General features: G+C 44.9%; 1 protein-coding gene across 3 annotated transcripts; it reads right to left on the bottom strand.

Annotated features, from left to right (window-relative positions):
- Positions 1 to 2,209: 2,209 nt before the first annotated feature.
- Positions 2,210 to 24,864, bottom strand: TCAF2 (TRPM8 channel-associated factor 2). 3 transcript variants are annotated; one of them, XM_012650602.1, is made up of 8 exons: positions 24,806 to 24,864; positions 21,489 to 22,125; positions 11,184 to 12,175; positions 10,787 to 10,884; positions 9,341 to 9,554; positions 8,764 to 9,003; positions 7,564 to 7,901; positions 2,210 to 4,992 (listed from the first exon to the last, which is right to left on the bottom strand). In XM_012650602.1, exons 1-8 carry the CDS (start codon positions 24,843 to 24,845, stop codon positions 4,738 to 4,740), a joined length of 2,814 nt encoding a protein of 937 aa, XP_012506056.1. In that variant the 5' UTR covers positions 24,846 to 24,864; the 3' UTR covers positions 2,210 to 4,737. The 3 variants fall into 3 exon arrangements, with proteins under 3 accessions (XP_012506056.1, XP_012506058.1, XP_012506057.1); XM_012650604.1 differs by having other exon boundaries at positions 21,489 to 21,586; positions 24,806 to 24,859; XM_012650603.1 differs by lacking the exons at positions 21,489 to 22,125; positions 24,806 to 24,864 and adding an exon at positions 19,273 to 19,334.
- Between the last annotated feature and the right edge of the window lie 2,537 nt (positions 24,865 to 27,401).

Below are 27,401 nucleotides of genomic sequence, written 5' to 3'. Positions count from 1 at the left end.
GTGATGATCACCATCTTCTGGGAAGAACAATAGCTCAGGAGAAACAATTTATATTTGGCAAAGCTGAGATTCTATGATAAGATTGTCCTACTGGAACTGTTCTATTACGATATATGATGCTAGTGATCTTCTGAGCCTTCGATGAGTAGTAATCTTTTTGCTAGTGCAGACTCTTGCCTTGATGTTCATCCCTGCTGACTAATCAGGGTGGTGGTTGCTGAAGGTTGGGGTGGCTGTGAAAATTTCCTAAAATAAGACAAAAATGAAGTTTGCTGCATCAATTGACTCCTTTTTTCACAAAAGCACTTCTCTGTAGCATATGATGCTGCTGGATGGCATTTTAGCCATGGAAGAACTTCTTTAAAATTGGTATCAGTTGTCTCAAAATTCTCCATTGCTTTATCAACTATATTTATGTAATATTCCGAATCCTCTTTTGTCATTTTAACAATGTTCACAGCATCTTAACCAAGAGTAGATTCCCTGTCAAGAAATCTCTTTCTTTGCTCATCAATAAGAAGCAACTCCTTATCCATTCAAGTTTTATCATGAGATTGCAGGAATTCAGTCACATCTTCAGGCTCCACTTCTAATTCTAATTTTCTTCCTATTTCCACCACATCTGCAGTTACTTTCTCCACTAAAGTCTTGTTCCCTTCAAAGTCATCCATAAGGGTTGGAATCAACTTCTTTTAAACACCTGTTAATGTTGATATTTTGGCCTCCTCTGTGAATCACAAATGTTCTTAATGGCATCTAAAATGGTGAACTCTTTCCAGGAGGTTTTCAATTTACTTTGCCCAGATCCATCAGAGAAATCACTATCTTTGGCAGCTGTAGCTTTATGACATGTATTTCTTAAATAATAAGATTTGAAAGTCGAAATTACTTTTTGATCCATGGGCTGCTGAATGGATATTGTGTTAGCAGGCATGAAAACAACATTAGTCTCCTCTACAATTCTATTGGAGCTCTTGGGTGATGAGGTTCATTGTCAGTGAGGTTCATTGTCAATATCTAAAAAGAGATCTTTCTTTTTGAATAGTAGGTCTCAACAGTGGGCTTAAAATATTCAGTAAACCATGCTGTAAACAGATGTGTTCTCAGGCTTTGTTGTTCCATTTATAGAGCAGAAGCAGAGTAGATTTAGCATAATTTCTAAGGGCCCTAGGATTTTCAGAACAGTGAATGAGCATTGGCTTCAACTTAAAGTCACCAAATGCATTAGGCCCTCACAAGAGGGTCAGCCTGTCCTTCGATGCTTTGAAGCCAGACATTAACTTCTCTCTAGCTAGGAATGTCCTAGATGACATATTCTTCCAACAGAAGGCTGTTTTATCTACATTGAAATCATTGTTTAGTGCAGCCACTTTCACAAATGATCTTAGCTAGCTCTTCTGGATAACTTGCTGCAGCTTCTTCATTGGCACTTGCTGCCTCACCTTGCATTTTTATGTTATGGAGATGGCTTCTTTACTTAAACCTCATGCACCAACCTCTGCTAGCTTCCAACTTTTCTTCTGCAGGTTTCTCACCTCTCTCAGCCCTCACAGAATTCAAGAGAGTTAGGGCCTGCTTGGATTAGACTTTGGCTTAAGGAAATGTGGCTTTTTTGATATTCTATCCAAACCACTAAAACTTTCTCCATATCAGCAATAAGTCTGTTTTGCTTTCTTATCATTTACATGTTCACTGGAGTAGCATTTTAATTTCCTTCAAGAACTTTCCTTTTGCATTCACAACCTGGCTAACTGTTGGTGGTGCAAGAGGCCTAGCTTTTGGCCTATCTCAGCATTTGACATGCCTTCCTCACTAAGCTTAATCATTTCTAGCTTTTGACTTAAAGTGAGAGACATATGACTCTTCCTTTCCCTTGAACACTTAGCAGCCACTGTAGGGTTATCGATTGGCCTAATTTCAGTACTGTGGTCTCAGGGAATGGGGAAGCCCAAAGACTGGGAGAGAGATGGGGAAACTGCCAATGGTGGAATAGTCAGAACACAAACAACATTTATTAAGTTTGCTGTCTCATGTGGACATGGTTCACGGCACCCCCAAAGAATTACAATAGTAACATCAAAGATCACTGATCACAAATCATTACAATAAATATAATAACAATGAAAAAGTTTGAAATATTGAGAGAATTACCAACATGTGACACAGAGACACAAAGTGAGCACATGCTGTTGGAAAAATTGCATCAATAGATTTTCTCAACTCCAGATTGCCACAAATCTTGAATTTGTAAAAAATGCAATATCTGCAAAGCACAATAAAGTTGAAGTATGGTAAAACGAGGTATGCCTGTAGTTGACAAGTTGTTTTGAAGTTGGTTTTCTCTACACTAGTTTGGATATGATATTCCAGTTGTCCATGTGCCCAGTGGCAGATCACTGGAGGTGGTGCAGTTCTCTGTGTACCTATGTATTTGATTCTGCAGCCTTTCAAGATCTCTGGGCAGGACATAGATGTTGCATTTGGTGCTGCCAAGTTAGATGAGAGTTCTCATCTTCTAGCTGTAAAGCAAGGCCAGAGAAGCACCTTCTGTAAATCATGCCTTGAGAGGAAGTTTGAGAACAGAGACGTTCTCAAAAGAAGTAAAGCCCCGTGAGGTGAGAGACTCCAGTTTTAAGAGTAGGGACAGAATTCCCTGATCATGGCTTTCATTTGGTGAGGTGATTATTCACCCAGGTATGGATGAAACTCCTTGATGAATTGCCTTTTATTGTGTTTTGCAATATACTTTTTGCATTTTTTGGCAGAGTTCTTATTGGCCTTAATCATCTTGAGGCTGGGGACCCTGTCATAACTCAGGGGCTATGGATACAGCTGTGAATAAGACGGAATGGTCTCTGCCCCTGTGGAGTTTCCATGTAGTGGGAAAGAGAGCCACTAAACAAGTAATTACAAATGTGATCACTATATAGAAGGGAAATTACAGGCTTTATGGAAGCAGGGGAGTGGGGACACGGCCTGAGGAAATGATCTTTAGGTTAAGATCTGAAGAATGAGAAGGAAACCTTTAAAACACTATACACCACTATACACTACACACCATTCCACATTAACATAGAGAAGTCCTGCCCTTTCCTAAAGCCACCACTAGTTTGTTAAATCAAAAGTGATTTGAAGTGATTAAAGTCAGTGCTGCAAGAGGCTTTTGCTAATTCACTCTGAGGCACTCTGAGGTCTGCTAGGAAGATTACAGGACATGACTCACAGAAAATACCTCACACAATGCCTGGAACACATTGTCTTCTCATTACGTGTTAGGTGTCATTACTGTTCTTTCACTTAAAAATCTTTCTTGAGCACCTTTCATGTGCAAAGCACCAAAGGAAACTAGTGAAATGAAAAGAAATTATCCTAGAATTGAGAGAGATGTGTTGGCGGGATTCAGAAAAAGACATCCCCTAGGTTAGTTTTTCTCATGAGGGGCTGCTGCAACCCAAACAAAGCTTATGGAATGATATCCCAAACAAACAAAAATATGGTGTAAAAGCAAGCTAGAGAAAAGTGGCTAGGCATACACCCCACTGATCCTGGCCACGAACCTCCAGTTAGGACTTCACCTAACCCAGAGTGTCATAATGAAATTATGAAAAAGCTCAGGGGATGCTGGGTTGTGGGTTAATTAGGGAGGATTTGGTCTGCTGCACCCAGGAACCCTGTTCCAGAGAGAAGCCCACTGAGTTCGTGTCCCTCTCACAACTGACAGTGCCTGCTCCACAGGGACTAGAGGAGGCAGACGCCTGTTTTGTGCTAAGAAAAATAGGCTTATAGACTTGGTAGCAGTTGCTAAAGTGACTTTTCTCCTTGGTTGAAACAAAAGTTCCAGAGGTTGGAACTAAACAAGAAGAGTGAACTCCAATCGCTTGTAACACTCAGTTTGAGTGCACGCCATTTTTCTTTGGGTTAGGTTATACCTGAGAATACTTCCGGAGGTGGGAGAAAAAAATGCAGGTTGGGCTGGGGCGCTGATGACAACTCTCCTCACTGATACCATGTCTGGGAACAACACTGACATGCTCTAAATAGTATTATGCAAGGACTGGATGCTGACCGCAAGGGGGTTGACACCGAAGTGAGATTCAGTGCTCAGGAAGTCCCCACTAGACTGCACACTATGATGGCCACTGTGGGCGCAGGAGAAAGCTCACAAACACCCCTACATGTGTACACAGTTGTGGTGCACAGACATCACCATTACCAAACAACGGCCCTGCCAGGAAGGGATTTGTGTCCCCGTGTCGTGGGTGAGAAGACAGACACAGGGAGGCTAAGTGATTTCCTATAGAACAAAGCTGGTTTGGGGCCCTCTCCACCACTCCACTACCCCAGCCCGTCTCTCTTGCTATTAGAAAACTTGTCAAAGCGAAAGAAATCAGAAGCCTTGTTTGGGAGCGGCAAGGGAGAGGGAGTGATATCGGGTTATTATGGGAGCCATAGTCTTTAGAACTCTTGGTCAAACACAGCAGCCTCAGGATGGCAAGATGAGGACTAAGGTGGCGAAGTGAGTGCCGCAGTGAGAGCAACAGTGTAAGCCGAGAAACAATAAGAAGCACAAGGGCATATTCCTGAGAAAGTCGGTTCCATTTTGTCTCATGACCTTGACTGCCATCCTGCAAACAGACTGGGAAGTGAGACTCAGGCTCCAGGCAGCGGGCGCACAAGACCAGGTGATGGAGCTGGGGGCGTGATCCTGCCCCCGCGCGCCCCCTTGCTGAGTGTTCTTCACCCCTCGGTGCAGAGGTGCGCTCTCAGGGGGTGTTCCTGCCACGGAGGCAGGCAGCCCAGGCTTTCAGCCACTTCCTTCTTGACAGGCCAGCCCCAGGCCTCAAAGAAGGGAGCCAGGTTCTTCTGCACTTTTTCAGAGAACTTCTTCACCCACAGATTCATCTTGCCAGCCTTGTCTTTGGGGATGCCAGAGAGCGTCTGGTACTCAGCAAAGAGCTGGGTGAACGGCTCCCACCCGAAGGCCTCCTGGAGCTGCAAAGAGAAAGAAGGGGCAGGATGAGGGCGAGTCTGGCCGAGAAACACCACGTGCGTGTTCATGAGTATACCTCGTTCACGGGATCGCTGCCCCGCAGTCATTAGCTTCACTCCTGGTGTGCCCCTATCTCCCTACCCCACCCCTGCACATTAACGCTCAACCCACCTCCTGGCCACAAAACTATGATCCCTGAAATCTAGCAGGGGGCTTACAGGAAGCCTAATGTCTGCAAAGAGGTAAGTATTCAATACATGACTATTACTATTACCTTTACTTGTTTTTTAAAAAATATATATACCAGATCTTAACCGTTTTCCTCAGCATTAGGACATGTTTGGGCTTGACTGAGATGAGAAACCCTCAAGTCCTACATATTTGGACTATGGAGACCCTAAAAGCTGGGACCCCCCAATACTGCTTTCCAGACATCATTGTGATGCTTATTTTTCTGTAGCCTTCTCAGACCTGTGAACCTGCAAGGTTCTATTGCTTTGTGGAACACTGTCTTTGGGGCAAAGAAAGAAAGAATAAGGCATGTTGAAAGGGGCTCAAGATGGCAGTGACTTATACTTTACAGAAGGGCAGCCCACCCGAAAACCCTCGGCAGGAGGTCCTTGTTTGCTGAGAGCACAGAAATTTGGAATTAGCAGGGAAATCCCAGCTCCACTGCTCCTTTTACGGATGAAAGTCCTCTGACTCTGCGGTGTCGACAAGGACAGATGACACTGGATGTCAGGCCTCTCCGGGAGTCTCACTATTGTCCCTCACCATTGCTCATCGCTCTCACTGCCTTGGCCTCTGACAGTCCTCCTGCCCCTCACTTATTAATTAATATATCCATAAATTAAACATTTATCTACTATTTATCTAACATTCATTAGACATCCATAGCACACCAGATATTGTGGTAGGCAAAGTGATTAAGAGTGCCTATCTTTCCAGAGGGCACAGGGCCAGTGGGAGAGACAGACACAAATAAATTACTAAAAAAGTTGGCTTATCAAGGAGATGATATCCGGGGCAAGGGGGCAATAGAGCTGAATTTTGACAGGTGACTTGGGTAAGAGACAAGATGTCCAAGCGTGTTTCACAGCAGAAAGGAAACATGGGGAGGCACAGAAGCCTGACACAGCCAGGTGTGTTCACAGCTGTAGCAGCTTGGCACGCTGAGGATGAACACGGAGGCGAGGAAATGAGGAGGTGAGGCTGGAGCTGTTGGCAGAAGTCTGATCTACACCCTGCGAAGCAGCTTTGATTATCTTATTCATAAAAGAGAACACTGTAAGCGCTTTAAAGATGGAGTATTAACATTATTTTGGAAGCAGTGTGGAAGATGGATTACAGGGGATTGAGGCAAGATGCTGGAACAATTTAGGAGGCTGCTGGAACAGAGAAAGGGAAGGAAAGCGAGGAGCCGAGAGGTGGGAACGCGGGGAGAAGACCTCTAGCAAGCAGAGGAATCGGAAGGTGCTTGCCTGTCCTGAGACCGAGTCTGAGACTCCATGAGATGGGTCTCTCCAGAGCTTTTGCTGCAGGTAGTGGGGCAGGGCACAATTCTGGTTTTAACTTACACCTTAGTGGCCACCTAGCACTTAGTTCTGTTGTCCTGTACGCCCTCAGACTGGTTACGTGAGAATACGGAAACTGATGCAACGCACATTTGTCTCATTAACTGGGGCCGTCTCGCATTCACTCTTCAGAAAAATTAGTGAAGGGAAAAAAGTCAAAAAGAGGGTGCAGAAGTGCAAAAGACTGGGTGCTGTCGGACAGGTTGCTTAAATTCTTTAACTTAGGATGTGCCGCTGTGAAACGTGGGCCATACAGCTCCTCCCTATGGGGTTGTGGGAGACATCACAGGAGGTTGGATATGGGGCACAGCTTTGACATCTCAAAATCATTAAAATTCAAAGCTGGACTGGGGGAGGGGGACAGGGACTCATGCTTATTTCACAGGAAGTAGACTTGCTTCATGACTTTGGTGTTCTCCCATTGGGTTGGTTGGTTATTTATTCATTTTAAAACATTCCGGGTTCAAGTGGGGTGATGGCTGTCTGAGAACCTCGCTAGTAGATTTATCTCCTACAGTGCCCTCTTGTGATGCAGCTGCCCTGCAGACACGTTCCTGTTACTACAAAGGGATGTAACACTCACTTGACTCATAAAACTAAGGTGAAGAAAAACAAAACAAAACAATAACCATTTATGGAACACTTATTAAGGGACCAAAAAAGAAACCAGTGAGTGGAAGAGCTGTGATTCAGTCTTGGGAATGTCTAGCAGAGTTTCTGCCCTTGACCAATATACTATACTTATATTTATCTTTTTCTTAATACTTTTCATTTCCTCTCACATTGCAAAATCACAGGCAGCAAGTGGGACAAGTGTCATTCTCTCCGCCTTAGAGGGGTATGACCTGAGAAGCACTGCCATGCAGCCCAGTCTCTCCTGTGTCCAAGAGAGATGGTGGCCCAGGCTGGGATGGAGAAATTGCTGGAGAGCTCAGGCATACAGGATGCTACCCTGCTGAGGGGTCTGGCAGCCCGTCTCCCGGAATTTCTGCTCAGTACCTGTAGATACGTTTCCAGAGCTGTCCACACCTTCCAGTCACACAGGGGGGCTCCTTTTCTGAGATGGGCTTTGATTCTCTTCTCTCTTTCTGGAGGGCTCAGCGCAGGGTGGGCCTGGGCCCTGGGGATGCCCAGCACCGTCTCATGCACATAGACCGACCACAGGTTGCAGGTGGCCTCGGTGGTGTGTGGGGGGAACTCCCAGCCCCGTCGCTGCTGGTTGTGGCCCAGCTCGTGGATGGGGCCCCACAGCCCTCTGCTCCTCATGCCAGCCTCACTGATGAGCTCCTGCACCGACTGCAGGTGGCACATGATGGGGTACCCCGAGTGCATCCAGCCTGGGAACACAGAAGGCAGAGGCTGGCATGAAAGGGGGTCCACCCAAACTGTCTCCTCCATTCCTCTCCACTGTGGAACTTTTCCCCACCATCCTGGTTCTCCCCAATAATTCCCGCTTCTCTGCGCTGATTGGAAAGTAGATGGCTGTCCCCCGCTTGGTCAGACACTGAATAGTACCCAGTCCCCTTCCCATCTCACCCCCGAGCTGTGCCTGCCTGGAGGATCTGGACACACTGGACATGGTCATCCTTGCTGGAAGTCAACAATTCATTTTTTTGCAAGCTTCCTTTGTTCCATGTCTAAATTTGAGATTATTGAGGCTAGGACAGCAACGTTCTTTCTTTCCCAATGTAAATCATTTTTTGTCCATATCTGTACTGTATGACAGAGACAATTTTGTCTTTTTTTAAAGATAAGAAAGTTGAGGTCCAAAGGGACTTTCCCCCTGAGGTACCAGAGTTTCTCATCTTTCTTCCCAGGCTCCTCTTTTCCTGGAAGCCAACAGTATGGAACATAAACCTCTTTACTCATCTCTCCTTCTCATTTTCAATTTGGACATGTGTCTGACGGACACAGTTCATTTTGCATGCTCTCCTTGAGACGACCCTTGTTGCCATCTACGAATTTCTCAGAATATTTTCTGCGGTTGTTCTGCCATCCTGTGACATCTCACCCTGTAGCTGTTAAAGATTTACCTTCTCACATGTAAACATTTTCTCATCCCCATTGTGGTCCGTGTCTTTTGTATTTCTTTTCCCCTTACTTTACTTTTACTTTACTAACAAAATTACGCTTACACATCTTGGAAGTTGTAAAAGACAATGTAATAAGTCACTATTGTCCACTGACAGGAGCACCCACCAGCTGAGATCTGCACGTCAGCTACGATCCTCTCGGGCCTGTGGAAAGGGAAGGGCTGGGCCGCCAGCCTGGCCACGGCCTGCATCATCTCGTCCCAGAGGCGCAGCACAGGCTCGGGATCTTCCAGGGTCTGGAGGTTTGCGGTCGGCACCGTCAGGATGATGTTGTCCGTGGCCAGCTCTCCCCAGGGCGCTGGGTTCTGCCGGACACAGCTTCTCCAGTCCTCCAGGGATGTCTCACCTGGGAATAAACAGCATGGGACCTGCTGCCCGCTTCCCCAGCCTCCCTTGAGCTGAAAAGTACAACTTGAACTCCAGGAGGAGAGCAATGCAATAACAAATGACTGTCGCGGGCTCTACAGGCTGTGAAGTGAAGGAAAGGCTTCCAGGCCTTTTCTCTGTGCCGGCCCTGAAGTCTCTATGGACACATGTTCTGTATCTCCCGACTCCATGTTGTCCTCTAACAGTTCTTCCTGCTTCTCTCCACCAGCCCTCATCCTTCTCCTGTTTAGCAACCAGCCTACAGTGCCCAAGGCATCCACAGCTCTCCCTCCTCCCTCAACTTTACGTCCACTTACCCAGCTTGTAGTAGGGGGCAGGCACAGCCCTCGTGATGGTGACAGACACAGGGCCGAGGTGACTGCCCTTGGGCACAATGACGTAGAGGAGGCCACCCCAGAGGCAGGAGACTGACCGTTTGGTCCTGTCCATACAGCACTGGTGGGTCACCACGGGGGCTCGACAGAGTGTGCTGGCCTTAGTCAGGTCATCGGTGTGGCAGCCAATCTGTACCTGGACAGGCGATTCCACCATGTGTCAGAGGGACTGGAGTCCCTGTGATGTGCGTGTGGGGTTGTGTGGACGGAGGGTAGTAGACAAACACATCCATGGTGCCTGCTTCCCTTTTCTACGGGCTAGGCACGGAGACCTATGAAATTGCAGCACTCCAAAGTCACATGGACTGAGAAGTATGTAAGAGCATTTTTCCAGGGATTTAATTGACTCCACAATGGATCGCTGTCAGACGTGGGTTGGTGAGAGCCCAGGCATAATCCCAAGGCTGTTCCCGGGCCAGGGGGTCCTGTCTGCGCCTTGTGAGCACACAGGAGGCAGCGAGGTCTGGCCTGATGGGGAGAGGGTTGATTCTCTCTCCCCACTTGTCCAGAGCGCCCCTGCCTGGCCAGATGGACAGAAATCCATTTTGTCTGGAGTCCTGGGTTGCTTCTCTTAGGTTTGAAGTAAGCAAGCGCCAAAAGAATGCTGATACAAAAAGAAACCCTCACTGTAGTAGGAAGTGACCTTGAGAGTCGAGGAGGCAGGACGAATTTAAATTCTGCACCCCAGGGCATAGTTTGGGGAGTGATTGGATTAAGCACACCCTTTAGGTGTCCAGGTAGAGAGGTGAAACTCAGACAGGCTTGTGCGACTGGGGAAGTGGGCAAGGGACTCATTTGTAATGTTCTCTGCACGTTCGCTATTTTTGCACATCCCTGCCGGTAGGCAAAAGTCACCACATCTGGAAATCAGAAGGCTTAGGCTGGGGTACTGGACCTGGTATTGGTAGCTGGGAACTTCAGTCACTCACTCAGGCTCCCTGAAATTTAGCTGCTTCATCTGTAAAATCTGTAAAATGGGCAGACTCATCCCTCTGTACTCCCGGCAGCACTGCTAAATCTGGAACCAGACAGTGGGTGAGGATGACGCAGCTCTAGGGTTTTTAAAAAATGATTATTTTAAAATGTTAAGGGGGTACAAATGTTTCTGGTACATGGATAGCTTTTCTAATGCTATGTCAGGGCTGTTAGTGCACCCATCACCTGAGCAGTGTTCATTGTACCTGTTAGGTGGCTTTTGTCCCTCCCTGTCTCCCTTCCCACTTAGTGATTTCCAATGACTTTTACTCCTCTGTGCCCATGTGCACCCATCAATTAGTTCCAAATTCTTAGAGAGTACATGTGGTGTTCGTTTTTCCATTCCAACTCTAGGGTTTTGAGAGGTGGGGGCTGTGGGCGTTCGGGCCTTACCTTCAGGCCGGCAGAGGCAGCAGCTTCGGACAGCGACACTTCTGCATTTTGTCCTTCCAGGAGGTAGAGCCCAGTACTCACCCAGGAGTCATCGCTGCCTGACAAAAGTCAGAGAGAAGGCTGAGTTCTTTTCTCCTCTGTGTCTCCGCCTCCACCTGGGGACTCCCAGCTCCTCCCAGGGGCACAGCTTCTCCCGTGTGTTCCTCGAGCCATCCACGCTTCTTGGACTCATTCCTCCTGAACTTTAAGCAGTACCCCAACCCCCATCTTCCTGAAAGTTCCTGAGAAGGTGCAGAGTCCGCGTTCCTAGAGTCAGTACCCGCTACGTACTATGAGGTCAGCCAATCCCACTCCCCCAGGTCTTCAAGGCTCTGGACACTCTCTGCTGGTTCCATACCTGGGTTGGTTGCATTGATCTCCACGGTGATGGGGTGTTCCGAGGGGTACACACTGGAGGAGCAGGTCGAGGTGCCAAGGCCCTGGGCCAGCTGGGAGCAGTCAGTTCCAGAGTGCGCCAGCTCCGTGGCCAGGCAGAGCACTGTGGCCTCACAGGAGTCACTGGCCACTGGGTTTTCCCGGCTCACAGCTGGGAGGCCTGACCGCCGCAGCATCTTCCTCAGGAGCCGGTGCAACGACACATAAGCAGGGACGCCCTCTGCAGGAATCTGCAGGAAGGCTGCACCATCTACTCCCAGCTGTGCCAGACAGCTCTTTTCCAAGTTCCCACTCCCGTGGTTCAGTTTAGCCTGGAATTCAGACAGTGCCTTGCGGAAGTGGTAGCTCCTCATCTCAGGGGTGGGAACAGGGAAACAGCCTGGGCTGAGGGTCCGAGGCAGGATGCTGAGGCCAAAGCAGTTGAGGATGATGTTACCAGGGAAACTAGCCAAGGCAGAGCGGCCTGGGTTCTGGGAGGCCCACCACCAGGCCTGGCCCCCAATCAGCAGCCCCCCACCCTCAGCCACAAACTCCTGCAGCTCCTTAGCCTCCTTGTCGCTGTAAACCTTGCAGCAGTAGACACAGGAGTCGCTGGTCAGATGGGGCTCCAGGCTACACTGCAGGCCATGCTCCGACAGTAGGGAACACAGATTTTTCAGACTTGGGTCCACCCCAACTTTGCCTGTCTGGCCTCTGGCCAGCCAGCGCACAGCATTGAGCAAAAAGGGCCCCATCTTGGGGGCACAGAGCATGCCTTCATGGGCAGCCAGGACCACCCGGCCGCGGCCATAGCGGGCAGCTGCCAGGAAGCAGCAGAGGGAGGCATCGAGCCCCAGGGGGAAGGCCAGGGCCCCGTGCACCAGCAGCTGCGAGGGGATGCCCCCTGTCCTGATGTCCAGCTCAGAGATGCCTTCCAGGAGCTGCTGCTGGTCCTGCTTGAGATCCTCCCCACACCTGGAAAAGAGACACAAGGGACAAGGAGGCTACAGTCAGTCAGTTAATGAGCCACTGACATGAGCTCATTGCGTAGAGAAATCTACACGTGCGTAGAAAGATGACATGATTCACATCAATCTTCTCATTCTTACTAAGGACATTTAGGATTTTAGCATGTAATACTATTTATTTTATTGAGCTTAAGGCACATTTTTCCACCTTTTTACAACTGATGGCACATTAATTAATTAGCAGTGAAAATAATGGCATTTCTTACAATCGATGTTGTCATAGACTTGATGAAACACTGTAGAGGGAGGTAGTGGCCTTATGTACATATCTTAAAGCCCACGTTTTCTAAATAAACACTTCTAGGAATTCTTCCCATTTAGTTAACTAAGTGTTGCATGTTCTGATTTGAATTTCTTGTCTTTTAAAATAAGTAAACATATAAATGAACTTAGCAAAACTACTCTATCATGCTTAGAAAAAGTAGTGCTGTTTATGGATTTCTCAGAGATAATCTTCTGCAAAAGAAGGCTGTAAAAACATCAAATTTGCACTCTCCGTGGGTAGCTATGATCTATGAACACATCACAAGTAAATTGCTTGACACTACACTTGTAGATGTATACACACATCATTTAAAAAAAATTCTTACTTAAATCTAATGGTGAGAGTATTCACTACATTTTATTAAGAAATGGGAAAAATGTAATAAATTCAGGAAAGATTTTGTATTTCAAGAACTGTTTTTTAGCCAATTTGTAGGTACTCCAAATGTCAAATACAAGATTGGTTAAATTAGTTATGGTTAACTGTAGCTAGCATACCCTATAGTAATTAAAATAATTATTAGAAAATTTGGAAAAAATAGAAATCTTTTAAAATTAAATTCTAAGATATTGTGCTCTAAATAAGCCAAATTTTGAAAAAGTAAAATAAAAAAACACAAAACCAGATGTAGAAACAGGATCTGAAGCATATTTACCAAAACATCTTCAGTGATCATCTTGGCTAGTAGGATTTATACGTCATTTTAATTATCTTTATTGTCTCAATTTTTCAAGTTAACATCTATTTCTTTTACGATAAAAACTCAAATGTTATTTTTTAAAACAAAAATAGTTTATTCATTCTGGTAGAAAAACATTATTGAAAAACTAACTTTTGTACAGATAGTTTCTCCTTAATTTCTTTTCAGCACAAATGAGGAAATGTCATGTCTTAGTTTTGTCATCTCATTTTCAAAGTAACATGGCAAATGTCACAGAGTTCAGGTATCAGTTTTGCCTGTGGCTTTTTTCTACCCGTTGAGACTCAAGACTTATTTGGGGGGTGGGGTAATGACATTGAGCTATAAGACTTAATAATAAAACTTCCCACTCTACCTGTTCTTCTAGCATCTTCTGACAGGCACCAGGCAAGGTCTTAGCTAATGACAGAAAAATCTTTTTTTATTTTTTTTCCTTTTGTTTCTTTTTTTAAGCCTCTATAATCACATGACAGAAAACCTTCAATATGGAGAATTACAGTTATCTGCAGATATCTTCTCCATATCTGATTAAAATGATTGAATGCATTCATCGATGTGGACACACACACATGTAAACACACACACAACCATAGCAGCACTGGAAACCCAGGAAATGCCTGGGATGGTTGGTAGGAGTTGCAGGAACTATATGGAATTAAAGAGGAAAAAAACCCAAAACTTTTGCTAGGGTTTGCTTGGCCCCTTCAAATCTCACGTTGAAATTTGATCCTCAGTGTTGGATATGGGGCCTAATGGAAGGTGTCTTGGTCATGAGGGTGGATCACTCATGAATAGCTTTGTGGCATCCTTGTGGTAATACAGTGAGTTCTTGTTCTGTTAGTTTCTATTATACAAGAACCGATTGTTAAAAAGAGCCTGGCACCTTCTCCCTCTCTCTCTTGCTTCCTCTCTCACCGCGTCATTTGCACAAGCCGAGCTCCGCTGGGCCTTCTGCCATTAGCAGAAGCTACCTGAGGCCCTCCTCAGAAGCAGATCCTGGCTCCAAAATAAGAAAACAAGAGGGCAAGAGCAAGAAATACATTCCAATCACCATGGTGCATATGAATGGATTAAATTTCTATATGAAAAGGCAGATGCTTTTAGATTAGGTTACAAACAAGTAGATATAAGCTGCTTATAAAAGACATATTTGAAACTAAATGACACAAGATTGAAAATTAATAAATCAACAAAACTTTATCTCAAAAATATGAAAACAAAAAAACCAGATATGCCAGCATTAATAAGAGATTCAATTGATTTAGAAGAGGAAAAAATTAAAATAAAGATAAATATTTTCTACGGATAAAAGTTACATTGTTACCAAAGATATAATTTTCATTAATTTTTACGGCCTGAGAAACACAGACCGTAAAGCAACAACTGCTACAGAGAAAATTAAGATTTGACGAGTTGATAATTGCATTTGGAGATTGTAATGCATCTCTCAGCACCCAGTGGATCAATTTCATTAAAAAAAATTAAGGATAGAGATGATTTGAGAATGACTTATAAGCTTGATTAGAGCTGGAAGACAATTGTACAATATCTCTTAAAGCTGCTTCCCCCAACCCCTGGGCTGTGGACCAGCACTGACCCACCTGTAGCATGTTAGGAACCGGGCCACACAGCAGGAGGCGAGCGGCAGGCAAGCAAGCAAAGCTTCACCTGCATTTACAGCTGCTCCCCATCGCTCACATCACCACCTAAGCTCCACCTCCTATCAGATCAGCAGTGACATTAGATTCTGCATTATGGTGAGTTGCTTCCGTTATATATTACAATGTAATAATAATAGAAATAAAGTGCACAATAAATGTAATGCACTTGAATCATCCTGAAATCATCCCTCCCAGCCCCTGTCCATGGAAAAATTGTCTTCCATGAAACTGGTCCCTGGTGCCAAAAAGGCTGAGGACTGCTGTCCTAGGGGACAAAAAAGTGAGACCCTAGAATGTTATATTTGCCAAGTTGCTGTATCAATATAAAGGTAAAAGGCAGACATTCTCAAACGTGATACATTAGATAAAAAATCAATTTGCAGAACACACACACATAGATAAGCATCTAAGATGATCCACATGAAACATTTAAGATTGGCTACCTTGTTCCAGAGGCCTGAGATTAGAGATGGTGGTGTCGGAAGAGAGACAGGTTGCCATTTTCCTCTAGAAATTTCTGTATTGTTTGCATTTTTTCCACATAAGCTTGATTCCTTTTTGAAATATTTTTATAAAAAGATGTTTATCAAGAAATGAATGAAGAAAGGAAGGAAGGGAGGGAGGGAGGAACAGAGAGAGAAGTGAGTTAGCACAGCAGTTGGGATACTAGGTAAATCTCAACAGATGATTTGACAATAAGACATTCATTATTAATGATCTCAGATAGCTAGTTATCAATATTTAAATCTTGTGTAATATCTATTTACAATGTTTCAGTCTGGATAATAACATAATGAAAGTAGCCATTATTTAATGAGTTTTAATGTATGCCAGGCATTTATACATATGTATTACCTCTTTTAATCATAATAAACCTGAAAGTTGTTATTCTCACTTTATAGATGAAGTTTAGAAAAGTTAGGCATGGGGCAAACTGCTTAGCTAATAACTGCCAGGGACAGGAAGCAGACCCAGGCTGGTTTGCCACCATAGCCACTGTTGTTGTCTACAGACCAGAAATCTCTCACTCAATTGCTGTCTTTGGATGAAGCCCACAGCTGGGCATAGAGCAATCGACAGGTATATCTCATGCAAGGGAGGCTTTAAACAGACGTGAAGGTGCGAAAAATACCGCATTTATGAAAAGGAAAAGCATGTGTTACTTTAGAGCTGGAAGTGCATGGGAAACCACTGCGGAAGAAAGGAAAGGGAGTTCAGAAAACATACAAATCACACCTGAGCAGAGAGGTGACATGGGTGATAGGTTTCTGAATGCCAAGAAAAAAACTTCCATAGTAGGAAGCCACAGCAATGATTAGAAAGTTAAATGTGAACTAAGCTGCTGTCATTTACACCATACTAAAAGTAAAACATCTAACAATTTAAACTTTTTTTATTTTTTTACCTCTCTATCCAAACACCAACCAATTTTTACTTGAACATAAAGGTAATGATGTCTCCTGGTAGAAATCAAATATATCTTCACTTAGCTTTTGTTTTTTCTGCTCAGATTGTATAGGATAAAAGAATACTTTTTTGGATTTAATTCACTCTGATAAATATACACAGGACAGAAACACTGGAAAATAGGGACAATGTTTTCTTGGGATTCATAACATCAAAAAAATACTAGGGGGAACTATATTAATCAGATGTTTTAAAAAACATTTTGAAGGCACCCCCCCCATGACTTTGTATATCTTTTCTGTATTTTTTCCTTTAAGTATAGATAAACTATAGTAAATAACAAAACCTAAAAAACTGTGTTAATCATCACTGAGCAATAAGGGTATAGACTATCAGAAAGGCACCTTGAAATTGTAAACATAAAAAGCTGTTTTTTCTCTTATTTTAAGCTAGTAGGCACAGGATAAAAATCTCATTAGGCCTATTAAAAACACAATTTTAATTGACCCATTTAACCCATAAGATTAAAAAAAATAATTTGGAAAACTCGCTTTTGTAACAAATTGCAGCTACATAAATTACTCATTTTGGATAGTCAGAATACAGATGGCACGCACTTGTGGGCACAGATATATTCATATTTCTAGGTCAAATCTAAATTCTGTTTATAATATAAACATTCCTAACACGTCCTAGTGTTTACTATTTCTCTTAGTTTTATAGACTATATTCCCAATCTCAGAAGATTATTGTTAGGGTTAAAGGAGATAATACAGACTGAGTATCCCTTATCCAAAATGCTTGGGATCAGAAGTGCTTTGGATTTTAGATTTTTTGGGGTTTTGGAATATTTGCATATATGTAATGAGATATCTTGGGGATGGGACCTAAGTCTAAACACGAAATTCATTTATGTTTCATATATACCTTATACACATAGCCCAAGGTAATTTTATACAATTTTTTAAAATAATTTTGTGCATGAAACAAGGTTTGCATATACTGAACAATCAGAAAGCAAAGGTGTCAGTTGTGGAATTTTCCACTTGTGGCATTGTGTCAATGTTCAAAATATTTTGGATTTGGGAACATTTTAGGTTTTGGATTTTTGGACTGGAGACGCTCAACTTGTACATGGGAAAGCACGTGTAGCACAAAACTGGCACGTGGTAGGCACTTTTAAAATGTGTTCATTTATATTTGCACATCTATTTTAGCTTTTAAGGTGACTAACTTTGAAAGTTTCAGAGAAAATAGAAGTATAATGTATGATTATAGATCTTAAAAAGAAGTATGGTTTATCAGATAAGGACCATCAGAAAAAGTAAAATTTAGATTAAACTAGCTTAAACATAAAATATAAAATAGAAGAGGGCCAGAATTTCTGTTTTTAATTTGAGTACTACTGTAACTCTAGGGCAAAAGAATGGAAAGTAAAGATCAGTGTTTTATAAAAACGATAAATGTGGATTATTCATTATTCAAGCAATATAAATAAGCACATAGAAAAAAGTTTAAAAAAACTCAAAGTATCATTCCTGAGTAATAACCAGACATATCTAGATATAGATAAAAAGACAGCTTGCCAGCTACATAGATAGATAAATAGAGAGGAAGGAATTATGTAAAAAGGGGACCATGAGGCATTTCTATTTTTTTAATAAAAAATCTTCACATTTAATTTTGCTTGAATTTTCAGGTGAACAAGAAGATAAAATAAATCTGAGAAGTGCTTAAAGAAGATATTTCTTCACCACAAGAGACAATCATTGCTTAAACATGCCATCATGGCTGAGAAGAAAGATGATGAATTCCATTAAGAGATTGGAGTCATTAAAATGATGCCGTAGTTGAGAAAGTATTGGTTGGCTCCCTGCCATGAAAGGTCAAGGAAATGCTTAAGGAAAGTTGGAAACTTAACTGGACTCCTTCCAATATCAACAGAAGACATGTATTCACTGGATATGAAGGTCATGTGCCACTATGTACTGTCACTGCTTCAAGGATGTCTCCCCATCAGCACACTGTCCCTGGTTGTTACTGTTAGGCTTGGAGAATTCGTCCTCCCCTAACTTCCATTCAAACTCCTATAAACGCACCCCTCTCCCCTTCCTAGGTGTGTATTAGGCACATAGCCTTTGCCAGACCCCTAGGGAGATAAAGGAATGGAACGCAAGAGGGGAACTTACTTTTCTTATCCCTCCCAGTTGTTCAAAAAGAATTTATTACAGTGGCTATTCTGGCCTGGTTGCTCACTCCCCCTGGAAAAACCCTCTATAAAACTCAAGGCTCTCCCTCCCTCAATGTGGACACTTTTTTCGGCCTCCACCCATCTGCACCCAGATGCTCAAACAAACAGCATTTTGCTACACATGAGGCTTCATGTGTCTCCCTCTTGGCTCCAGACCTAACATTATCAAGAAATTAAAATATCTGAGCTTTATATACTAAGCCCACAAATTCTGAAAAATAATATAAGACAATCATAGAAATGATAACATTGAGGAATTATTCTTTTAGGTGTGATAATGGGGACGTGTGGTTATGGTTTCAAAAGAGTCCATACCTTTAGAGATATATATTTAAACTCTTACAGATGACATAATATGGTGACTGCTATTTGCTTTGAAATAATCTTGGATGGGGAGGGGCGGGGCCATCAATGAGATAAGATAGACCAGGAGTCAGCTATAATTGGGTTGGGTAGTGGCTGCATGGGGGTTCATTGTACTACTCTATCTGCTTTTGCCTATGTTTAAAGTTTTACATAATTAAACACACACACACACACACACACACACACACACACACAAATATGCCTTAGATTCAGTGGCAGAGATGAAAAATGTAGGTGTAGATGAAGAAAATCATGTTTAGTTTGCTGAAGAGGAGGATCCCTTGGGGCAATTGATGTGATTTAACTTGTTTCTTCCTTGTATTAGAGCCAAAAAGAAGTCAAAGCAAAACAGATCCACCCTAGTGTCTTTGAGCAACCACATCATCTCCCTTACCCTCTCAGAAGGAAAGGACTTCCACAGGGGCCAGGGCTTGGGGCTGAGGGCCCAAGGCACTGCTAACTGCTCACTAGCATCTGCATGCTCCTTCTTCCTTGCAGCAGAATCTTGATTTCTTCAGAGAAGCCAGGGCCCATTTAAAAATGTCCAGCCCCTTAGACTCCCTGGCAGCTAGAGTTGGCCATGTGATCTAGGCTTGGCCACTAAAATATAAACATAAGTCTAATGGTTAGGACTTCCAGAAAATATATGATTTTCTAAATTAAAAGGGATAGACTCAGCAGGTATATCCATTCCAGTTTATTATTGTCTGGATGTAACTATAGTACCTGAAGTAGTAGTGGCTATCTTGTAGCCATAAGGATAAATGCAACACAACTTGATGGGGGAAGGGGTGATGGGACAAAGGGGAAACAGACAGAATGACCATGGGACATCTTGGAGTCCCTGTCACAGGTCTGGACTATCTATCTGGCCTTCATGTTACATGAGAAAAATAAATTCCTACATGGTTATCCACTGTAGTAAGACTTCTGCTACATGTGGCCAAACACAATTAGTCACTAATATCTTAAAATCAAAATATCCAAAATTAAATTACTGATCTCCTCTAATTCATCTTCTCGTAGTCTTTCACAGCTCAATTGTGACACCTTTCTTTAAATAATTCAGACCAGACCAAAAATCTCAACTCCTCTTTCTTCCTCTTGCTCCGTACTCAGGCCATCAGCCACGCCTGTTGTGTCCTATCTTTGAAGTGTGTCCAGAATCAAACCTCTTCTCTGTAGCTACATTGCTACCACCCTCATCTGGGTCGACATTGCCTCTCACGTGGTTTATTTCAGTGACCTCCTGATTGGTCTTCTGCTTCAACCTATGCCTCCTATAGTCTATTCTCTTCCATCAATCCGAGGGCTGCTTGTATGAGTCACATCAAATCAATTCTCTGTACAAAATCCAAAATGCCTTCCCATCTCATTATGCGCAGATCTCAAGTTCTACCCCTGAGTGCAGATGATCTCAGCTCTCATTCACTCAGCTCCCACCACTCTGGCTACCTTGGCGCTCCTGGATCTTAGCAAGTGGGCTTCTATTCAGGTTTTCACCCTTGCTCCTCACCCTGCCTGGAATCCTCCTCTGACAAATGTACACATGGTTCGTCCCCTCACTTCCTTCAGGTCTTTCAAATGCCACCTACCAGAGAAACCTTCTAAGCTGGTCAGTTGCTTGTTTTCACTCACTCCATTGCCATTCTTCTTGGTCATCCTTTCTGTTACAGGGAACTACATTTCCCAGGCTCCCCTCCCCCTTGGATCCTGGTGGGGTCAGCCCATGTGAGGCAGAGGTAGAAGACTGAAGTCAGGGAGGAAGGACAAAGGAGCCAAGGTATGTGCTTCTCTCTCCCGGCTGTGTCTCTGGTAACCACGGTGTCCTCCCTGTGACTACAGCTCCCACCAGACGGACCTCCCACCTGTGTTTCCAGCTTCTCTTGGACAGGCCTAGCATGGCTCCAGCCTCGACCCGGTGGCCGCAGCACCTGGGTTCCAGGAACACCTCTCTCTGTTGGTCCTGCTGATGCTAATCTCTCAGTTACTTGCTGTTCCCTGTGTGGGTTCTCAGCTTTTCCATCACCTGTATGGTCAATTCTCTCTACTAAACCCCTTGTGTTTGAAACATCAAAAAATCCTGACAAATCCAACTTGGTCTGATGGATAGGACTTCCCTGAAGACCTTAAATAAAATAGCCTCCCTGCCCCTCCCTGTCCTCATGCAATCCCATTTCTGCCTTATTTTCCCTTGGGTTCTTATCAATGCCTGATAACATATGTAGATATTAGTTTCCTTAATGGCCTAATTCTTGCCTGGCATGTAAGCCTCATGACAGCATGACTTATTTGCTCTGACCTCTCCTAGAACCCAGTGTCCAGCTGCTCACACAAACAAATGTTCCTTCGTTTATTTAGGAGACATCGATAAGCATTCTCTGTGTTCCAGGAACTAGACATGGAGACAGAGTGATGAATGAGATAAACTTTTCTATTCAGCTGATTATTGCTTTGGCCATAGGAGGAAGTGGTAGTGAGAACCCAGCTCCTCTTGTTTCTGGGTGCATTTTAATTATCCTGCTTTTGATTTATGATAGTTTCAGAACTAAGTGGAAAACGCCTGTACTGAAATGGAAGTGTGTTAAAGGGGCGGAAACAGAGACTCACCTGACATGGAGTGGGATCTTGGGCACTTTCTTAGAGACCTTGAACCGGCCTCTGTCTCCATAGATGTCGGTGAAGTACACTCCAGCCACACTGGTCACCTGGTTCCCAGGGAACATGGACAGCACCTTGTCACGGCCATGCTGGCTGGCCCAATACCAGGCTTGGCCCCCAATGAGCAAGCCCCCTCCATGTTTCACAAACTGGATCAGCTTCGCAGTCATGGTATCATCGTAGGCACTGGTGCAATAAACCCCTAGGGGCTCTCCTGGTTCTGGCCCAACCTGTGCCTCAACCCCAAAGTCCTGCAGGATGTTCGCTAGTGGCACCAGGAATGGGTGCACTCCAACGGGAGCCCCAGGGGAGGGGCGGAGCCAGCCCACTGCATTGAGAAGAAATGGAGCCAGGCCAGCATGCAGCAGGTAGCCCTCATGGGACATGACCACCAGGCGGCCTCGGCCATAGGAGGAGGCAGCAATGAGCACCTGGCCCTTGTCATTCACCATCACTGGGAAGGCAGCCTCTCCAATAAGAAGGAGCTCGCTGGGGATGGGGCTTGTGGGGACATCCCAGCTTGTCACTCCATCCATAAGGGACTTGAAAGCAGCATCAGGGGTTGTCTCCATGGTTCTATCAGCTGCTGCAGGGGAAAGTAAAGACTCGGGTTGGTCAGAACAGATGAATGAATGAGTGAAAAAAATCAACTAAATGCATTCAGCCCCCAAATTTTATTGGGTTCCTCACCGTGGGCCAAGCACTGCTCTGTTCTAGCACCAGGTGTACAGCAAAGAACAAAACAAACAAGGTTTCTGCTTTCATGATTTGAATATTTTAGGAGAAGGACAACGAATAAATAAACATAAATAAAATGCAACAATTAATCACTGTGAGGAAAATAAAACATGGCATGTGATATAGACTGGAAAACTATTTCAGGTTGAGTGACAGGAAAGGCCTTTATAAGAAAGTAACATTGAAACTGAAACCTGAAATGCTGGAGGTAAAAGCACTTTACAGCAAAGAGAAGGGCCAGGGTGGCTTAGAGCAAGACGTTGGGAGGAACAGCACCTGTCGTGGAGTGAGGGAAAGGCTAGATCCTGCAGGGCTTGGTAGATCAAGGTGAGACTTAAGTTGACTTAAGTGCATGAGTTGACTTAGTGTTGATTGCTTTGGACAAAAAGGTCACATGACCTGTCAGAAACTGCATTTCGACTACATGAGTTGGGAATGCCTCCCACTTTATCAAGTCTGCCCTAATGGGGAAAGCCCCACCTCTATTTGGGTAGCATCCTGCAGTTTCCAGGTCTTCTAAAATTCGATGTGCCTAAAACTGAGCTCATCACTCCCTTCAAAGCAGCTCCTCTTGGATAAATTACTTAAGCCTTGGTTTTCCCATCTATAGAAAGAAAATAATACAGTTCTTGGATGATTGTTTCTGAAGATTAAAGGAGTACATATAAAATTGCCTTGTCCACAGTTGGCACACACAGTGAGCACTGGTTAACACTAATGTCCGTTCCTTTGCTGCCCAAGTGACAAGGGCAGTGTAGCAGGTACTCCGGGTGCCCCGTGAGGAGCCCACTGTGGGGTACTTCCTGTGCACTTGGATGCCTTCTCACCTCCACAGGTGCACAAGGCAGCCCTGAAGTGGCAGTGAGTTGATGTCCTGGGTGAGCTTCACCCAGTGGAGGAAGGAGTCATGGAAAAATGCCTAGTGGCTGTCCTGAGGCCCATTCTACCCATTCCTCAGAGAGTCCCTGGAAGTTTTCCTGAAAGTTCCACACTTGTCCCTGAGGCCGCATAAGAAGAACAAGGACAAGTGGTTTGAGGAGAAGGAAAGAGATGTTTATTAATTTGCCAGCCAGTGAGGAGGTTGGCAGACTCCCATCTTAAAGTACCAACATCCTGCCTCTGAGCAGAAATTCAGAGCTTTTAAAGGGGAGGGTTTCAGCTTTAGGTTATTGCTGTTCAACTAAAGTGGATGGTTCTGATTTGTCCCATCTTTGGCTAAGACAATCTTGTGACCTCCCCAGGACAATTCCCTGAGCCAACTCCTGTGTTACAAAGAACAAAGGACATTCCCTTGCCCCTCTAGACTACTGGCCTGCAGGTTTTAATTTCCAGGAGTAGGGAAAGTTTAGAGAGACAGAAAACATTTTTACCCTTTTCCAGGCCATTCTGCCTGTTACAGAGGAACTAAGCTCCAGGCACACCAGTGGGCTGTAGACAGCTCAGCCACATGCCCTTTGTGGCTTTCCCTCCTTCCTTGTCTCCTCTCCCCACTTCCTCGTTCCAGCTTTTCTGGGCTCACTTCCCAAAAACCTACCTGCAGACAAGTCCTTGCATCAGGCTTTGCTTTGGGGAAGAATCTAAACTGAGACAGATTCCAATCCCTTGAGCCACAGCCGCCTGCCTCCCTCCCCCTCCCAGTTTCTATGCATAGTTCCTCAGCCACCGCATTTTGTTAATCTCTGACTATCTCTCTCAAACATCAGTCCCTTTAGTTAGAAATCATGTCTAGACTGTGCCAATCTGGTTTTAGTCCCCAGCTGTATTCTCATCTACAACCTTCCTCAATACGAACTCTGCTAAGAACTCTCGTATTTCAGCCACTTCCCATACGGTAAAATTTGCTGAGGGACTTTTTCCTGCTACTTTCTTCCATAAAATCTCTAGTAGACTTCTCATCCCTGAGCATGCCCTGTATTTCCTGTGGAATTCCTTCTCCTCTCCCCCTTCCCTTCCCATCTACCACTTTTTTCTTAATACTGCTCCCAGGAAGGTGAATGCCCAAGACAGCCAATACCCACGGAGCACTCGGCCTGCAGCCGGTGAGCTCAGATTCAGGGGTTGGGAGTGGAAAAAGGCAGCGTCGAGAAAGCACGAAGCCTGAGTTCGCGCTAACTACCTATCAGAAAACAAGTGGAGTCTTTCACTTACGGGGCCTCCCTAGTTTGGCAGGAAAAGCAAAAATAAACAAAAAAACCCAGATGAGTAATATATCCCAGGACGCTGTCCCCACCGCTGCGTAACCAAATGTGGTCGCTCGTGCGCGAGTGAACACACCCGCCACACATCTTTGTCACATTCGGGACTCCCAAGTTCAAAGGGGGAGAGAAATATGTTTTCCAACAGTGAATAGCATCAGACTAAAACACGCGAAGTGAAACAAATACCCTCGATCTAAGAAGGGAATGGACACCGCGACTGCCGGGAGTGGCGCCCCTGCATGCCTCTGGCACCTCAGGTGTCCCCCGGTGTCCCCCTGGTGCTTGGCCACCCGCCCCCACCCCAGGACGCGCTCGGATTGGAAAACTCACGACTTGGCGGTCGGCAGCCCTGAAAGACTGGCTCTGCCATCTGCCATCTGCGAGGAGCAGCTATGCGGTCCGCAGGCGCAGAGGCCGGGCTGTGTCACGGCCTGGGCGTATCCGAGGCGGGGCCGTTGCGGGGAGGGGCGGAGTCGGAGGCGGGGCCATCGCGGGGGCGGGGCCGGAGTGTGGCGCGGCCACTTCTGCCTCCCCGGCCGTCCCCTTCCGGGGCGGTGCGTCTGGCTCTCCCGGCGCCTCCCAGGTGAGCGGTCCCACCCTCCCAGTGTGGGGGATGGAGGGACCCCTTGCCCTGCAGCGGTCTGGGGCCCAAACCCGCTCCCCTAGACCCTCCGGGTGTTCTTAGATCCGAGAGGAAGCTCTGCAAGGCTGCTGTCGCACGTGGTGAGAAGAGCAAACTCCAAGTCTCCAATAAATCATATTCGCCAATAAATCATATTCGAGGCGAACAATCCCCCAAAACAACATCACCCAGGGCGAAGGCCCCGTGTGGATCGGGCTCCTTTCGCTCCGATCCTGGGGGGCGGAACCCCAGAGCTCGCGGCCCCGCGTCACCTCCACCGCGCGAGCTGCTGCGCGGAGCGGCTGCCCCCTGGTGGTGAGCACCGGGGCGTGCACTGCTGCCGGGGAGATGCGTGGGGATCCGGGGTGCTCCACTAGGAGGGGCGAGAACTGACGTTTTGCTCTGGGAGTGTCACAGGAATCTTGCTAAGTGATACTATTGCTGGGAAGGAAATGTGCCTGTCACATCACTAAGACAGACACGTCCAGGCATGGCCGAAGGAATTAAGCTAAAGCTGTAGAGTGGCTGCTGCTTGAATTTCTACCTAGCCGGGGTTGGAAGGCGAAAATCAAGGTGGAAGTGTAGCAAGAGATTTGCCATGAATTCGTTTTTGCACAGCTTTGCACAGCACGTGCAGTATTAAGATACAGGAAGGGTTTGAAAGGCGAGTTTATGACTTGAGAACGATTGTGAAGAATGAGCTTTTCTCTTTTCCTCCAGCTCCCTTTACTGGTTATACATGTAAATCATCGGACTGTTTGTAACGTTATCAGATTTTTTTTTTAATAGGTACATGGCTGTCTTTTTGTAAGTATTATTTAAAAGCAGCAGTTATTCTCCACAAACATCCTCATTGAATTTTGACAGGTAGCAGACTCTTTTCTCCATATTCTCTCTTCTTTCTCAGGGGTAGAGATGTCCCTCTCGCTTGTCAGGGCCGGCCTCTTCACCTGACTTTCTAGCCCATTCTCTTTATAAAATAGGTGACATCTCCAGGACCTTGCTGTTCAGCTTCCCCTCCGTTTTGTATTTTTATTTTTTTTCTTTTCCTGATTTCTTTCCTGGACTAAAAATACGCTTTGGTTAAACTCCCTTTCTTACCTCTCTCTATACACACATCATTTCTTTCCTGCAGTCACTCTCTGCTGTGCCAAGGATGAGAGTCAGCCTTGGCCAAGTCAGCCTCTGCTTCTACCACTTTGTTTCCTTCTGGGGTCACCAGTGGACTTCTTCCTAAATCCAGAGTCCGTCCTTATGGCCTTGACTTCAACACACACTTGACAATACTGGCTGGCCCCTCAGTTTTACTCTTTTCTCTTAAACTAACATAATGCTATATTATTACTGTTTCTCTTTAGAACTTTACCAAAATATATTTTCAGCTGTTAAATTAAATGAAATGTGGCCTGAGGCTGCCTTCCTACTTTGAATTTCTAAATGGCTAACAACAACCTGACTTAGTATGTTAACAGACTGCAACTTAAGAGTATATTCTGATAACAAGCAATTGAGTCTCAGCCAGTCATAGTAGGTGTGCTCCAGCCAATCACAGGCTGCCAACTGATCAGACCACATCCATATAAGGCAAATATCTCAACACACCGCACCCTAATAAGGCAAATGCAAATGATGAGCTTTAACCAATCAAGCTGTTTCTGAAGGGTACTTCCTTTTTCTGTCTGTAAATACTGCCTACCCCCATTTTTGGACAGAGTTTTCTGAACCGCTCCTGGTTCTGAGTACTGCCTAATTCACGAATCATTCTTTGCTCAAACTCTGTTAAATTCAGTTTGTCTAAATTTTTTCATTTAACATAGCACTTTAAAGCAGTTTTTTTTCTTTGAGGGTGGGGGATGTGAGAAATAAAATTCTAATACTTTAATACATTGTCAGGTGCTTCCTGTTATGGGCTGAATTGTGTCCCCTTAAAATCCACATGGTGAAGTCCCAACCCTCAATACCTCAGAATGTAACTGTATTTTGAGAGAAGGTCTTTAGAGAAGTGACTAAGTTAAAATGAAGTGACTAAAGTGGGGCCCTAATCCAATATGACTGGTGTTCTTATAGGGAGAGAAAGACGCACCGGGATGCAAACACAGAGGGAAGATTATGTAAGGACATGGAGAGAAGATGGCTGTCTGCAACAAGGAGAGCAGCCTTGGAAGAAACCAAACCCTACAGGCAACCTGATCTCAGACTTCCAGCTTCCAGAACCGTCAGAAAATAAATGTCCGTTGTTTAAACCACTCAGTCTGTGGTACTTTATTATGGCAGCCCTAAAAAATTAGTATGTGCTTCCTATTC

The sequence above is a fragment of the Propithecus coquereli genome, unplaced genomic scaffold, assembly GCF_000956105.1.
Source record: "Propithecus coquereli isolate 6110/MARCELLA unplaced genomic scaffold, Pcoq_1.0 Scaffold334, whole genome shotgun sequence".
Lineage (NCBI taxonomy): Eukaryota > Metazoa > Chordata > Mammalia > Primates > Indriidae > Propithecus > Propithecus coquereli.
The sequence above is the reverse complement of the archived record's forward strand: the minus strand, read 5'-3'. Positions and strand labels throughout refer to the sequence as shown.

What these genes read in the sequence shown, in the direction of transcription:
- TCAF2 (XM_012650602.1), bottom strand. Translation starts at nt 24,845, where the DNA reads ATGGCAGAGCCAGTCTTTCAGGGCTGCCGACCGCCAAGTC. An exon ending in GGGCTGCCGACCGCCAAGTC is followed by an intron (nt 22,126 to 24,805) that starts GTGAGTTTTCCA and finishes TTTCCCCTGCAG; the next exon opens with CAGCTGATAGAACCATGGAG. An exon ending in GATCAATGCAACCAACCCAG is followed by an intron (nt 10,885 to 11,183) that starts GTATGGAACCAG and finishes GACTTTTGTCAG; the next exon opens with GCAGCGATGACTCCTGGGTG.